Genomic DNA, 16250 nt, shown 5'->3' with positions numbered 1-16250 from the left:
AGCTCAGCCTGGACGAGGTGACTGGGAGAGGGAAGGAGTCTGCGCCGCAGGTCCCACGAAGAAGCCCAGGCCGTGGGGATGTCGATCCGTGACGTGTGCAGAGGACCGAGGCCCCCTCTCCCGGATGGGCCACCCGTCCCACTGTCCTGGGGTCAGGATGGAGGCAAAGCCTGGGAGCCGTGGGTTTCCCAGACTCCAAGGCCAGCCTCCTGGCTGCTAACAGAGGCTAAGGCCCCAGCTCAGCGCTGCCAGTCACATGACTTCAGGGGAGCACATTGCTGGCCAGGTCAAAGGGCACCAAGAGTGCACACACCCCAGTGTGTGCTCGTGACAAGTGTAAAGGCCCAACTCACATGACTTCCACCGGGGCCCCGAGGACCCTGAATCCAACCTCCTGAATCACAGGCTTCTCCTGGAAGAAGACTGAAATAATCGATCCCTAGTGCTCCAACAGTCAGTTCAGAACTCAGGGCTCTGTCTCTGCTCCCACCCACTCCCAGACGCATGTGGAGGTCAGCCCAGGCTCGGATGTTAGCTGTCTCTGGGAACCTGTCTACCCACCCCACCGACGAGAAAGCTTGTTTATGAAAGCACGCCAGGAGCTGATCACAGACTTCTACAAAAGACTCCTGTCTGGTTAGCCTGATCGTATCAGTGTTGGGGACCAGACCTGGTGCTCTGGAGACAAGAGCTAATTCTGGGCTCCTGAGTCGTCTCCCCAGTGCAGTGATGAGAAATAGCACCCCAGTCCCACCACTGCATCGTCCTGCCTGCCCACCGAGAATATGTCACTGCCGAGAGCAGGTGCTTACAATGCTGAGCCAACTACTCAGCCCCAGGTGCAAAATGGTCAGACGCTCAAAACCAAGGCAACAGGACCCTGCCAAACGCAACACTTTCTTATTGTTAATCACATATAGGACACTTTTAGGACAAGACTAAGAGGATCTCTCCATGTCATATTATCATTTAAACATTAGGGAGAAGAGTGAAAGCTGGAAGGAAAAGCAGAAAGTCGCCTATAAATGCAACCTATCAGAATAATAGCAGATTCTGAAAACAAACTTTGAAAGCATAAAGGGCGTGGAATAAAGTATTTCAAGCCTAGCAAGAAACTAACTGCCAACTTGGATTGCCATATCCAGCAATGCTGTCTTTTATAATTGAAGGACAAATGAAAAAAAAATTCCCATGATACAACTAAAGTAATTATGAAGATTAAACCAGTAAAGGAATCCCACACACACAAGAGAAAAGAACCACAAAATACAGAAATGGATAAATATCCCTGTGTAAGTAGATAAGCAAAGATTAAAGAAAAACACTATGAAACCAACAAAATATCATGAAGTGCGTAACTTTAACAAACCTGAATGCTAATGTTCTCCATTCTCTAAGTAAGACAGAAACTGGTGGATTGAATTATAAAAGAAGACCTGGCCATTTGTTACCCACAAGAAATGCACCTGACTGGCAAAGACAAACATAGGCTTAGTCAAGCAGATCAAAATCAGAAAAGACAGTCACTTCATATCAATAAACAGAGCAATCAATAGAGATAACAATTATAACCATATGACAACTGTCAGTGCAGGATTCTAGTAGGTAAACACTACTAGATGTAAAAACACCAATACACTCCAATACAATAGTAGTGGAGGATTTTAATACCCCACTCTCACCAATAGAACATCCACTCAAAAAGTCAGCAAATAAACATCAGATTGAAACAATGGTATTGTACTAACAGACTTAACAGACAGCTACAGAATATGCCAACCAGCATCTGCAGAAGACATGCTTTTCTTTGCGGATTTGCTCACTTTCTCCGAAATACATAGTATCTGAGGACATACAGCAAGTCTTAACAAGAATATGAAAATGTAAATAATTTCCTATGTCTTATCAGACCACAGTGGAATAAAACTAGATATCAGTAATGAAAGAAAGTGCACAAAAATAAATACATGGGAGACTGAATAATTCATTCTTAAGTACAAGTTGTCATGTCAAAAACGAACTTTACAACTTTGGTGGGGGGGAGAATTGGGTGGGGGGGTGAGGGGGAGGCTGGGAAGGGATGGGAAGGGTAAACAAAGGAGGAGGCTACAATGCTTGATAAGAAATGTACGCACTATCTTGCCCATGTAATTGTAACCCCTATGTACAGTATTTTCACAATAAAAAAAGTCACAGTGAAATCCCATATATGACAAATATATGCTAATTCTAAAGTAAAATAGTCAAAAAAGAAAAAAAAGAATAAATTGAAGAAATAAACGGGGAAGTAAAAACTTGCTAGGATCAAGTGAAAATGAAAACAGTTATCAGAACTCACAAACATTAGTGGTGAATTACACTTAATCTCGTCTCTTTTTTACAAATTTTGTACTACAAACCTTCCAGATATTTATTTGTACAGAATCTCAAGGCATTTTAGAAGAGATTCTTTTAACAAGTCAAAAGATTTATGCAAGCCGCTCAAGTCTCTCTTTTGAGCATTGAAATAGGTATTATGTGAAAGATAAGAAGGTGAAAGATCTCTACAGTAAAATTAGAGCGCACTGCCTGGCACCAGTGGCTCACACCTGTAATCCTAGTGACCAGTGGCTCACGCCTGTAATCCTAGTGACTCAGGAGGCTGAGATCTGAGGATCGCGGTTCAAAGCCAGTCCGGGCAGGAAAGTCCGTGAAACTCTTTATCTCCAATAAACCACTAGAAAACCGGAAGTGGCGCTGTGGCTCAAGTGGTAGAGCACTTGCCTTGAGCTGAAGAGCTGAGGGACAGCACTCAAAGCCCATAGTTCAAGCCCCACAACCGACCAAAAAAAAAAAAAAAATGGAGAGCACTGATATTCTAATGTGCTGAACTCAGATAACTGGGAAGATCGTATGCAGTTTCCTCTTCAATCACCTACCTTCTCTCTATCTTATGCTGGAATATGGGTCATTCTAGTATAGCCTGGGTTTCAACTATGAAAGAATAAGTGTGCAAGTTCACGTGTGTAACAGGAGGCCTTCCTACGTGTTGGCTAGGGTTCCCAGTTCTGGATTGGTTCCAGAAGCTAGGTGGATTACCCTGTTGCTCTCTTCTGCAATGTGGCACTACATGCCACCAGGTGGCGGTACATGAGCACTTTTGAAAACATTGAATCAAATCTAGAACCTACCACTTACCTTAGTCAAGGAAATACAAGTTTCGCTAAGTTAGGTGTGTGTGTGTGTTTGAATTCAGGGTCTGGGTGCTGTCCCTAAGCAATTGTGTTCAAAGCTAGTTTACTACTTAAGCCACAGCTCCACTTCTGGCTTTTTGGCAGTTAATTGGAGAGATAAGTCTCAGGAACTTTCCTGCCTGGACTGACTTCCAACCATAGCTAGGGTAATAGACACTGGCACTACGCATAAGTTAGCTTTCTTTTTAAATGTATGTCCTTTATAAATGGTTGTCACTGGAGGTAATGGAGGAAAGACAATAAATAAGTTTTAGTGGATTAAAAACAAGCTTCCCACAGGCCTACAATATACACACACACACTTAAGAAAGTAGATTTCTCCCCTCCCCCACGGTATAACCCCTGCTTTCACTGTATTTGATGGTATAGTTTGTGGAGGGGAAGGGAAAAAAAACAAATCGTTTAAATAGGGATACAGGTGGACCCATTGCAACAATGAGATGTACAAGTCGTTATGTCGAAAAACGAACTTTACAACTTTGGGGGGGGATCAGGTAGGGGAGCAAGGGGAGTATGGGAAGGGATGGGAAGGGGAAACAAAGGAGGAGGCAACAATGCTTGATAAGAAATGTACTCATTACCTTGCCCATGTAATTGTAACCCCTCTGTATGGTATTTTCACAACAAAAAAAAAAATTAGATTTTTCTGGGAATAAATTCTAAAAGGAAAAAAAATGGCACGTCACTGATTTTACAGCTTTATGTAAAAAGTTTGACATAAAAGTGGAACAAGAAAAATTTTGGATATCCACACACCAATCTGTTCTCCTCCCCCCAGATCCAAGGATTTTGCTACCTGTAAATTGCAGAGTGATTTAATGAATAGAAACTAACATTAATTGAGTCACTATATTGTTTTCAGATACTTTTTCTAGGAACTTTCTGTCATGTTCCCATTCCCATAGTAAATGTTACAAAATGGCATTTGTTCATCTCCAGCAAATTGGAATTACAGAAACAAGATTTAAGTATAGACTTTTAAAACCATGAGGCCTACCCTCAGATGCAGTTTTGATAAGACGAATATTGACATTTACTGTTGGCTCTGCACAGGAAACAGTCTCCCCTCTGTTTCTCCAATAGGCGAGCGTTGATGTTCCATGTTCAGGAGTCCTGGCAGCGGAGCTGTCTCTGCTGTGCTGTCACACTGACCCGTCAATCATACAGCAAGCATCCTCGGCAATGTACTACCTTCTCAGCATTGCGAAGCAGCAGAACGGTGAGAATGGTCTGCCTTGATTTCTCAAAGTTACCATGAATATGTCAATAATTATCTGACTAGCCTCCGAACTACTATGCCTGTGGATTTCTTCGTCCTATCTCAAGAGCTATAGCTCCCATTTCTAAAATGTGGTTTCAAAACAGTAGTTTTGGCATTGTGAAGAAACGCTTGTAACAGTATAGTCAGTTCAGGAATTACTACACTTACGTTAGTTTGGTGTGAATGGTGGGGTCAGGCATGCCATGTGGAGCCAGGGAGGGAGAGGAAAAATAAAATGTACCCATAGGACATTTTTAAAGGCAGGTTTATCTCTGCAAATTCAAGCAAGTCAAAATTACTCCCTGTATCCTGTCAGAGCACAGTGGAATAAAATTGTAGCTCAACAGCAAAAGCCATCACAGAAAATATTCAGAATCCCAGAAACTGAACAATATCTTGCTGAGTGATCAGTGTGTGGCTGTTTCTGGAATTCAACATAAATAAACACATGAAATGTCAGCCCCTCTGGGACAGGGCAAAGGCAGAATAACGTGTCTAGCTACGCGTGCCCAGGCCAACAAATTAGACATCTCCAATCAATACTCAGATGACGCACCTCAAGCTCCCAGGAAAACAGAAACAGGACAAACCCAAAACTAGTAGAGGGAAAGAAATAATAAAAATTAGATCAACTGCCCAATAAATAAGTGGGCTAAAGACTTAAAGAGAAACTTCTCTGAAGAGGAAAGAAGGATGACCAATAGACACATGAAGAAATGCTCAACCTCCCTAGCCATAAAAGGAATGCAAATCAAAAACAACACTGAGATACCACCTCACCCCAGTTATAATGGCTATAATCAAGAACTCTAATAACAAGAGATGCTGGAGGGGATGTAGACAGAAGGGAACCTTACTGCATTGTTGGTGGGAGTGTAAACTTGTTCAACCACTTTGGAAAGTAGTATGGAGGTTCCTCAGAAGACTCCACATAAAGCTCCCCTATGACCCAGCAATCCCACTTTTGGGCATTTACCCAAATGCTCACAAACAAGAACATACTAAAGCTACCAGCACAACTATGTTTATCACAGCATTATTTACCATAGCTAAGATATAGAACCAACCCAGATGCCCCTCAGTAGATGAGTGGATCAAGAAAATGTGGTATATATACACAATTGAATTCTATGCCTCCATCAGAAAGAATGACATCACCCCATTTGTTAGGAAATGGAAAGACTTGGAAAAATTATATTAAGTGAAGTAAGCCAGGCCCAAGAAACATAGGTCCCATGGTTTCCCTTATTTGCAATAACTAGTGTATGTCTGAGACAAGTAGAAATGGTCAGATAAGTTGATGTTAGGCAAAATGAACCCCAAGATAAGTATTCAAATTTTTTTTTTCTTTCTTGAGATTGTTTCTAACATATTTATAAGATGATTTCTTTGTTGCTTTGTATGTCCCTCCCCCACGGTATAACCCCTGTTTTCACTGTATTTGATGTTGGTATAATTTGTGGAGGGGAAGGGAAAAACGTTGTTTAAATGGGGATACAAGTGGGCCCATTGCAACAATGAGATGTACAAGTCGCTATGTCAAAAAACGAACTTTACAACTTTGGCCGGTAGGGGGGGGAGGTGGAATGGGGAGGGGGAGATGGGAAGGGATGGGAAGGGGAAACAAAGGAGGAGGCAACAATGCTTGATAAGAAATGTACTAATTACCTTGCCCATGTAATTGTAACCCCTCTGTGCGGTATTTTCACAATAAAAAAAATTAGATCAAAAATTAATTAAGAGACTAAAAACTAAAAACCAACAAAATAAAAGGTCAGTTCTGTGAAAAATGTAACAAAATGGACAGGCCTTAGAAAACCTAATCAAGAGAAGAAAAGAACTCACCTGAATAAATAAAATTAGAGATGAAAAAGGGGAAATCACAACAGAAACAGCAAAGATCAGAATTTTGTGAGGGAACATTTTATAAACCTTTGTGCCAATAAATTGGAGAATCTGGCAGGAATGGATGCATAAGGAGCAGTAAAACTGAAATGGTAATATAAGATCTCCCACCCAAGGAAAATATAATAAATATAACAAAGACTGTCTAAGACAAACGTACAGTCAACATACTACCAAGCTAATTCTAGGAAGCTAGCATTATGCTTATATCACAACTGGATAAGCACAAAACAAATAGGAAAAAATTGTAAAACAGTATCTTTGATGAACATAGAGCCAAAAGAATCCAACAAAATACTTGTAAACCTAATTAAACAACACATAAAATAGGTCAAATGCCATGAGAAAATTGGTTTCATTACAGGGATCCATAGAAGCTTCAACACATATAAACAACACAACAAGGAGAAAAACCACACGATCCTCTCAATTAGTGCAGAAGATGCCTTTGTCAAAATTCAATTTAATTTCAGCATAAAAGCAAAAAAATCGCTTTGATCCATACCTAATATACTACACATTTTCACTCAATAGAACAGTAGTTACCAAAGCTGAGAAAGGGTGGTAGGAACATAGAGACCAAAAGGTTAATGGATACAAAATGCACTAACAATATCTCCTAATGTGCTTTTTCAGTAGGAGAACTATGGCTGACAATTAATGAGTAATTGAAAATACCTAGAACAGCCAATTTTGAAAGTTCTTATACAAGATATGATGACGCCTGAGGGTCTAAAATGCCAGTTACCTGAAACACTGTATACCTGTGTTGAAATTTCATATTGTATCTCAGAAATATTTTATTTATGGGGTATATTTTTAAATCTCATATTTTAAAATAGATTTAAAAAGTTAATTCAAAATAACAAAATTAAATGTAAACTGAACCTAGAAAAAAAATCTTTAGGATTGGGCTTTGCATAAGGAAAAGATTTCTTAGATACAATAGTAACACAAATTTAAAAAGATAAATCTTTCTGCTATTTTGGAAGGTGCAGTTAATAGCTGAGCCATACACTAGGAGAAAATACTTGCTAATTACATATGTGATGAAAGTCTCATACCTCTAATTTGCAGAGGACATGTAAAACTCAGTAAGAGAATAGACCACCAAAATAGAGTTAAAATAAATGTGAATAGTCATTTTACAAAGTACACCAAATGATGTTCATATATAATCATTAAAGAAATGTAAATTAAGCCAGGTGGCTCACACCTGTAATCCTAGCTACTCAGGAGGCTGAGATCTGAGGATCACGGTTCAAAGCCAGCCTGGGCAGGAAAGACTGTGAGACTCCTATCTCCAATAAACCACCAGAAAATGAGAAGTAGCTCTGTAGCTCAAGCAGTAGAGTGCTAGCCTTGAGCTGAAGAGCTGAGGGACAGCGCCCAGGCCCAGAGTTCAAGCCCCACGACCAACCAAAAAAAAAAAAAAAAAAGAAATGTAAATTAAAACTGCAATGAGATACCAATACAAATGCATTAAAATGCCTAAAATTGAAACAAATGACCACAAATGTGTTGTTAAAGATATAGAGCAACTGGAACTCCAATACTTTGATGTTGCTCAGGAAATTTAATCTGGCAGTATCCTAAAAGTTTAAACATTGACCAACATGATCTAATCATTGTAGAAGTTGCTATCTACCTAAGAAAAAAATCTCCATATGAAAACTTATATATGATGATGTTTATATCATCATATATGTTTATAAATGATGATGTTCTTTAATTTGTAACAACCCAAACTGAAAACAATATGAATGTCTGTCAAGGGGGTGAATGGCTTGTGATATATATAGTAAAATAGTATTCATCAGCAAAAAGGAATGAACTATTGATCCAGACAAGAGCAGTGACCCATTGCAATAGTTCTGCAGACTAAAGTCTCATTCAAAAGAGGATATGCTTTTTCATTTAAATAAAATAAGAAGACTCAAATTTGACAGAAAGGAGATACAGGAAGTAGGCCAATAGCACCTCAGAGACAAATAGAGAGAGCAAGTTTGAGAGGTTAAAAAAGATGGGGCAGTTTTAAGCAATATATATGTTCATTTTTTACTTGTCTACTTGCAATATTATGGGTAAATTATATTTTTATTTAGCTACTGAACAAACAAAATTCTTTTTTTGCATTTAAAATTTTTTACTTAATGTACCTTGTTACAGGTAATTTTTCTAATTTGTCACAATAATGCAGTGGCAATAACAAGGAGAGCAATAACAATATCTCTTCTTGTTAGATGCTTATTGAAACTTTCGTATTTGTTCTAAGTATTGTTTTTGTTTATTTTAATCTTTACCACTGCTGTTTCATTACTTCAGCATTATTAGTGAGCAAATTGAGGCTTTTAGAATTTAATTTACTTTCCAAATTTACACAGCTCTTTAGCATTTAAGTCTAGGTTTCTGGACACAAAGTCTGTGGTAGTAATTTTTTTTAATCCATACACTCAGTTTACTAAATATGTCCTGAAACCCTCTGTGGAAATGTCACTAAACAAGCATCATAGTTCTTGCTGCGCCTCCTTATAGTTTCATCAAACAAATTGTTAAAAATTCAGCTTTTCAATAGTACATGCTTCTTGTGATTTTTCCTTTTAATGGATTACTCTTCTCAGTTTACATTGTGTTAGCAATTCTGAGCTAATTCATTAACATTTTTTGGGGGTCCAGTCGTGGGGCCTGAACTCTGGGCCTGGGCGCTGTCCCTCAGCTCTTCAGCTCAAGGCTAGCACTCTACCACTTGAGCCACAGCGCCACTTCTGGCTATTTTTCTTTTTGCTTATGTGGTGCTGAGGAATCAAACCCAGGGCCTCGTGCATGCAAGGCAAGCGCTCTACCACTGAACCACCTTCCCAGCCCCAATTCATTAACATTTCTGTCTCAAATTTTATACCCCTACAACTCTCTGAAGCTATTGATGCATGGTTGTAAAAAGAATGGATGCTATCACATAAAGATAACAAAAATGCAAAATCAACAAACATGAGCAGCAAAACATCAACTTGAAGGTATACTTGCTGTGATAAATGGTCCCAGATACTGAATAAGTATCAAGACACAAAAGCCACCAACCACTAACTCACTGGTTCCGAGGTGTGCTTTGAAGAGTGTACAGTAAGAGAGTAAAAGGATTTCTGTCCGGATCATAACTAATTTCAATATCATCATACATTTCAAAGTTGTGACATGTTTGTGCTCTCTCAAACCACTAGTTTCCTATAGTCTACTTAAATGACTTTGGGGAAACACAGTTCCTTGACTTTGTATTTTGAGATAATTTTAGATTTATAGAATAATTAAAAGAATAGTTCAAAGAGCTACTTGTCTTTTATCAGCATCTCCTAAAGCTGAAAACCCACAGAACCTTAGTATAATTACCAAGAGATGTAATGCTTTAAACTAAACTGCTTTGGTTTACTGGCTTTATGAGTGCTCACCAGCAGTTTTTACTAATTCTCTATTTCCATCCCAAAATCTCATGTAGCCTGTTTAGTTATCTTTTCTACTTAGCTTACCTAATCTGTCCCAATTCCGCTATCTTGTCTTTCATTAACTATGGCCTTGAGGCTTTTCAAGCTTTCAAGTGAAGGCTGGAACAAAGTCTTCCCCTGTCCTAGATGGAACTAGTAATCAAATAATCCTGAAAACCTTTTCCTTTACACAGCAGGCACGAATACCACAAAAAGTACCAAGAATGACGGACCTGGAAGTCACGACTTTCTGCTTTCTTTAGATACACAAGTCCTATCCCAAACCATGAATCAATTCAAAACTAAAATTGCTCAGGTATCTTACCTTACTTTTCTCCCCGTAGTTTTGGTTTCATACATGTTATTACTCTTTGCAGTGACTTATTTTAAGCAAAGCTTACGTTCTTAAGTATCTTGCGTATAGTTAAAAATTTTCGTGAGGCAACAGGGAAGTACAATACCTTGTCCCTGGATTTCACTCCTATTTGTAAAATTCGTCTACTGCTACCCATAGAGCAGTTTCTATGATCTCATTTAATGGTGTAACTTATAAATGAGGTAGGTATTTCCTAGTTAAACTTGTTTTTGTTTAATTCATATATAGTTCCCTAAAAATGGGGAGTTTCTTAGCCTTCATTCTTGTCATTCAGCGTTTGGGACTGGAGGCAGAAGGGTTTCAAGTCAAAAGCCAGGCCAGGCTACTGGGCATGTCCCTATCCTAACAAATAGTGGAGAGGATTTCTGATTATCTAGCAAAATCAGTAAGGCTAACCATTTAACCATTTTCAGTCTTCCCAATACTATCATAGTATCAGAATGACATTATGATATGGGTTTTTTTTTTTTGTTTAAAAGAGCTAGTTAATAAAAAAAGCGTTTACATGATAAGCATGAGTACTAAATGACTTTATACTGTCCTAATCTTTGGGAGAATCATGAGGCTCTCTATAGCTCTCCATCCCCTCTCCATTTCTTCAAAGTACTTAGGTTTGATTCAGCGGCTCTTGGAGTTATTCAGTGCCAGGCCCGGTTGAACTGTCAAGCGGATGGACTCCTAGTCCTCCACGTGGAAGCCAGTAGCTCACAAAACTGTGAGGGTGGCCCCCGGGCCTCCTGGTCCCTCATGGTGGGAAGGCTGAGGGCTTCCTCCACCAAACTGCACAGATAAAGGCAGTGTTTCTCCCCCATGACCGAAGTGTGGGGATGGTGGAAGGCTGAGCATGTAGCGTAACATGAACTGGCCTTTTCCAGTGTTTCATGAGGCTTATCCCCCCCCCCCCCCCCCGCCCCATCTTGGTGTTCTCTCTCATCTGAATTCAGTGTTAATCAGACATAGAAACTTGCTTCTGGAGAGCTATATATAGACCATAGCTGATGAAGCAAACTACCCTTTGAGACAATTTTCATGATACTATTGTCACGTGTATAGCCTCACATGATAGAATCTTCTTGTGTTAGCTATTCTACCAATAATTGCTTCTTCAATTATCAGACAGACATTAGAGTAAAAATTCTGTTGAGTCAGCAATTATCCAAAAGAGAATATTCTCCTTTCCCAATTATATGATATTTAAAATTTTATTTTCTTAAATCAAAGCTAACTTTCCTCAAGAAAACTATCATCTTCAGTCTACCTCACCAAACCTTTATTATCCTCTTCATTTTCTTCTATAGCTTTCTAAGATTAATCTCCCTCACCCTCAGTGGGAGAGGTCATGACCATAAAAGAGCAATACTCCATTCCTTTAAAGAATATGCAGAAAAGCTTTTATTAATTACCTTGGGTATCATCTCTTCATGGAAAGATAATGTTTTTCTTATGAAGACAAAAGAAGAAATGTGGCTCATTCATCTCTTCTAGATTCATACTTACATGTGTTCAAATTGTATGATCTATGAATACTCCTCGAACTTTAAAAAGGCTTTCTTTTCACTGCAGCTCTGATACCCTCGTCATGAAATATAGAATTCCCTTCCCTCCTGCTTTTTCATCTCCCTCAAAGAAAAAGTTCACATCCTTAACTTCCCTTGGCTTTCTCTCCCACCACCCCTGAATCTTCCAATAGCCATACTTATTTTTGATCTGAACAAACTCACAAAAGCTGAAGATGTTCATAATAATTCTTGACAGCAAAGTTGTTTTAAAGTTGGAAGAAAAACTAAACATATTCAGTCTAGGATTACAGACGTCGTTTTAAGTATTTTTATTTGCGTTTAATCACTGAAAGGACTTTATGAACTATGGTTCATGAAAATCTAGTGTTCTTGCTTGGCTCTTGAGCATCCCCTACAATGTCTGAGTTTAGTTGTCTTTTTTTATTATTCTTTTATTATCTTCAGCCGCACAAAGGAGTTTCCATTAAACAAAGCAGTTTATGTATACAACGCATCTTACTCAATATCACCCCTCCCAACATTCTACCCAGTACCTCTCAACCTACCCCTACCCTGGCTTTGCTTAATTTGGTAGGATGCACATTGAAGTCTTGACTGCCTTCTCTTCCCCCTTCTCTTCTCCATTCATCTGCTCCTCTCGCCTTGACCCCACTCCACCCCTGTGAGTACTCTACCTGCTTCCTGGTGTTTGTTCAGTCGAACTTTGACTTTGCCTTTCTAAGGAATTGCATTGTTTGATTTCTCCCTTGACTCTCCCTTTCAGTTAATACATTTGTGTACCCTTGCATCCCTCTCAAAGTTCAGCTGTTGTCCTTTTTATGCTGGTGTATGAGACCTGAGGCCCTATCTCTCTCGGTTGCAGAGTGTAGGACAGTACTTAATGCCTTCCTTGCTGACTGACTTCGTGTGGAGTCTCCTGAAGAAACTGTCTTCACCTAGTCATGTGACTGCATTTGAGGCGGCAGCCATCCTGAAGCTAACGCTGGAGTCTCACGCCCAGAAGGTCACTAAGGTGAGGCGCGCACTGCACGATGAGAAGGCCACCTTTTCTCTCTGAAGTGGTTTGCTGTGTGTCCATTTCTTGCCTTTCTTTATTATGTCACTATAATATGTCACTATTATGTCACTCTGGCAAGATACTTCAAGCATATAGAAAAGTCTCACCTGTCACAATATCGTGCCATATTTGCTTTGCTTTTTCTTTCTTTCTTTTTTTTTTTTTAAAGATAACCTTAAGAAAGCACAGTTGTGATTGAAATCCCCTGTATAGCAATTAAGGAACATTTTCAACAACACTTAGTTTGATGTGGGGCTAACTATATAATTTGTGAGGCCAGTGCAAAAATGAAATATAAAAAAGCAAAGTATGCTTATGAAGCTTTTTGTTCCTTTTCTCTATAGTCTCTCATTCTCAATTACTCATTGTGTGCTTATTTGTTATTAATGTCTTTATAAATAGAGGCAATTAAAAATTAGAATTATCACACATCTGGCTGGTCATATTCTAGTTGTAAGTATAAATACAATGATATTTAACTCATAATGTAGATCATCAAAATAATGCAATTTGTATTTTATAACTTATACATGAATACACACACACACACACACACACACACTTCAGTCTACCTAGAGGAACAGAAACACACAAAACTACCTCAACTGTCTTTTATTTCACTTCCTAACTTTCACATAGTCTACTAATAAGCGTTATTTACCTTCAGCTTAATGGTGGGTAAGGAAAGACGGAAAAGGTGGGTCTCTTAGTCTGTTTTTGTGTCGCTACACTAGAATACCTGAGCGCTCTTGGAGGTTCATTTCTTATCGTTCCGGAGGCTGTGAAATTCAAGGTCAAGAGGTCTACACCCAGCAAGGGCCTTCTTCATCTCAGAACAGCAGAGACCACAGCAGAGGGGTGGAATTCACCCTTCGGGCAGGGACTAGGCCCGCAGTCCCTGACCTATGACTGCCTAAGACCCAAGGCCCAAGCCCAGGAATGCAGCCCTGGTGGCGGCCTAGAGCTGACTGCTCAGTCCATCTCCTGACCCAGCTGTGAATTGTGGCTAAAAGTCAGCGAGAGCTTACTTCACATGAAAAGCAGGAAAGGAGACGTGACACCTCACTGAAGATTCTCAATGCTGCCACAGACAGCAACACTCAGTAGGGCAAACACAACCAGAGGGGAAAACAGGAAGTCCGCAGTCATCTCCGGCTAAGCGGAATTCTCCTCTGACCCAACAGGAAAAGGCACTCAGAGGAATACAAGATGATGCCTTAGAGAAGAAGAAAAGGCCAAACAGGGAAGACAGATACATTCAACTACGTTACGGTCCGTCACTAACCACACAGAAACGGAAGAAGAAGCGGCATTTGTCCATTAAACCACTCCTCACCCAACACCCCACAAACAATTACAATCATTCCCCCCTCAAAGAATACGAGACTCTAAAGCCAATTATTCTGAAAAATACCGTGCACTGTTAAAAATAGCCCTGAAAATCCTCTACACTGTATATGTAGTACATCAAGCCCTTGGGAATTAAGAGATTGTCGTTCTTACAGGTGAACTCCTGGCAGCCCTTCTGGCTTGTAGTAGAGGTGTGTCGATTTTCAACAGAAAGGCCACTGCACAAAGCATCCCCAGTCCCCAGAGTGAACAGCCCATAAAGAACAACAGCAGCTTAATATCTCGTTTTGAGTTTATATTGGGGAACAACTGGTGCAGGAAGATCTTGGCTATTTAACACAGCTTTTCTTTTTGTTTCTGTTGTATCATTGATTTAACATAAACTCCAAGTCTAGATAGAACTTTCCTTGTTCAAGAAAGAATAAAAAGGAAAATAATATAACATAATATGTATGAATCATTAAGATTTTTGGCTCAGTCTATACATTCTGGGTTATTCCTCTTAGTTTTTAATATATAGATTCTTTTTTTTTTTTTTTTTTTGGGTCCGGTCGTGGGGCCTGAACTCTGGGCCTGGGCGCTGTCCCTCAGCTCTTCAGCTCAAGGCAAGCACTCTACCACTTGAACCACAGCACCACTTCCGGCTTTTTTCTTTTTGCTTCTGTGGTGCTGAGGAATCGAACCCAGGGCCTCAGGCATGCAAGGCAAGCGCTCTACCACTGAGCCACCTTCCTAGCCCTATACAGATTCTTTTAATCTACAGATTCAACTATTTAATTTTTTTTAATTGAAGCAAATGCTTCCACTGTTATTTTGCTCAATTGTTTGGACTCCTCTAAAGATCTGAGTTGCAAGCAGGTTTTCCTTAATTAAGCTTATAAGTATTTAAGGAAATTTAGCTTCCCAAAACACATTGTAAATGGGAATTTTACCAGTATCTGTTAATACATGGCTCTATTCCTTATCTAAATAAATATTTTGTATTTTGTGATACATGTAAATATAATTTCTGCTAGTATTTATTTGTATTAATTGCTCCTTTGGTTATTCTAAGAGAGACTGAAGTCTCACATTCAAGAAATGCTTCCGTTTAAGGGTGACATCAGACTCTGGCTGACATATGGAATTTCTCCTCCAGGTATCTAAGATTGTGGATGACATTTATCAGCAAATCAGTCACAACTTTTCCCACACCATGAAACATGCTCTCCTGCGGGTTATCACCTTGCTGACACGCACGTCACCCAAGAAAGTCATCTTTCAACTCATGGACTACCCGCTCCCAGCAGACAAGTAAGGCTCCCCAATCCTGCCCTTACACAGGTCTGTTCACAGGCACCACTGCAGACGGCAGGGGCTCGGACCTTCATCTGTCACACTCAGGCCTGACTTACATCTTCTGAAAGAGATCTCTTTTGTATCCAGTAGCATAATTGTAAGGCTGGATAAGACCCCATTCATATCTCCATACCATGCTTGACCCCCAAAGTACTGATGTGTTGCTATTATATAACCAGTTTTGTTACCTATCCTAAAGAACAAACTCTCTTCAAAGTGATAATGGATTCTCTTGTTTTTCTTGTCATTTGTAAATTTACTCATTTTTCTTGAGGGGAAAAAAACAAACATAGAATGTTTTCTTTTTTTCTTATTTAGGGAGGAGAGATACAGTATTTTAACAATAAAATAAATATTTGAAAAAATGGTACATATAATTGGGAGTCTCCTTTTCCCTGCCAATCAGAAGCCCATAATCCAAGATCAAAAGAAATACTTAAGGCTGGGCAACCATGGTTTACACTTGTAATCTTAGCCTCTCAGGAGACTGAGATCTGAGGATCATAGTTCAAAGCCAGCCCATGCAGGAAAGTCCGTGAGACTCTGATCTCCAATTAACCACCAGAAAACCAGAAGTGGCGCTGTGGCTCAAGCGGTAGAGCATTCACCTTGAGCTGAAGAGTTCAGGAACAGAACCCAGGCCCAGAGTTCAAGCCCCATGACAAACAAAAAATATATTTAAGAAGAAATACTAATGCGTGCCTGTGGGCCAGCAGGGCTGTAATGGGCACACT

The 16250-nt window shown here is 39.6% G+C and overlaps 1 protein-coding gene across 6 annotated transcripts in view; it reads left to right on the top strand.

The window, feature by feature from the left end:
* The window catches only part of LOC138818226 (maestro heat-like repeat-containing protein family member 9), a 43776-nt gene that overhangs the window by 10319 nt on the left and 17207 nt on the right, over positions 1 to 16250 (top strand). For 5 of the 6 annotated variants that reach the window (XM_070009243.1, XM_070009237.1, XM_070009239.1 and 2 more), the window contains 4 exons: positions 4317 to 4452; positions 10070 to 10191; positions 12634 to 12783; positions 15317 to 15471. In XM_070009243.1, coding sequence (XP_069865344.1) covers positions 4317 to 4452; positions 10070 to 10191; positions 12634 to 12783; positions 15317 to 15471 — 563 coding nt within the window. The remainder of the gene's footprint in view (positions 1 to 4316; positions 4453 to 10069; positions 10192 to 12633; positions 12784 to 15316; positions 15472 to 16250) is intronic. The other variant, XM_070009241.1, reaches the window with a different exon arrangement.

Source organism: Dipodomys merriami, unplaced genomic scaffold (assembly GCF_024711535.1).
Source record: "Dipodomys merriami isolate MVZ:Mamm:240054 unplaced genomic scaffold, mDipMer1.0.p SCAF_72, whole genome shotgun sequence".
NCBI classification, from domain to species: Eukaryota; Metazoa; Chordata; class Mammalia; order Rodentia; family Heteromyidae; genus Dipodomys; species Dipodomys merriami.
This window is presented reverse-complemented; position numbering and strand designations above follow the sequence as displayed.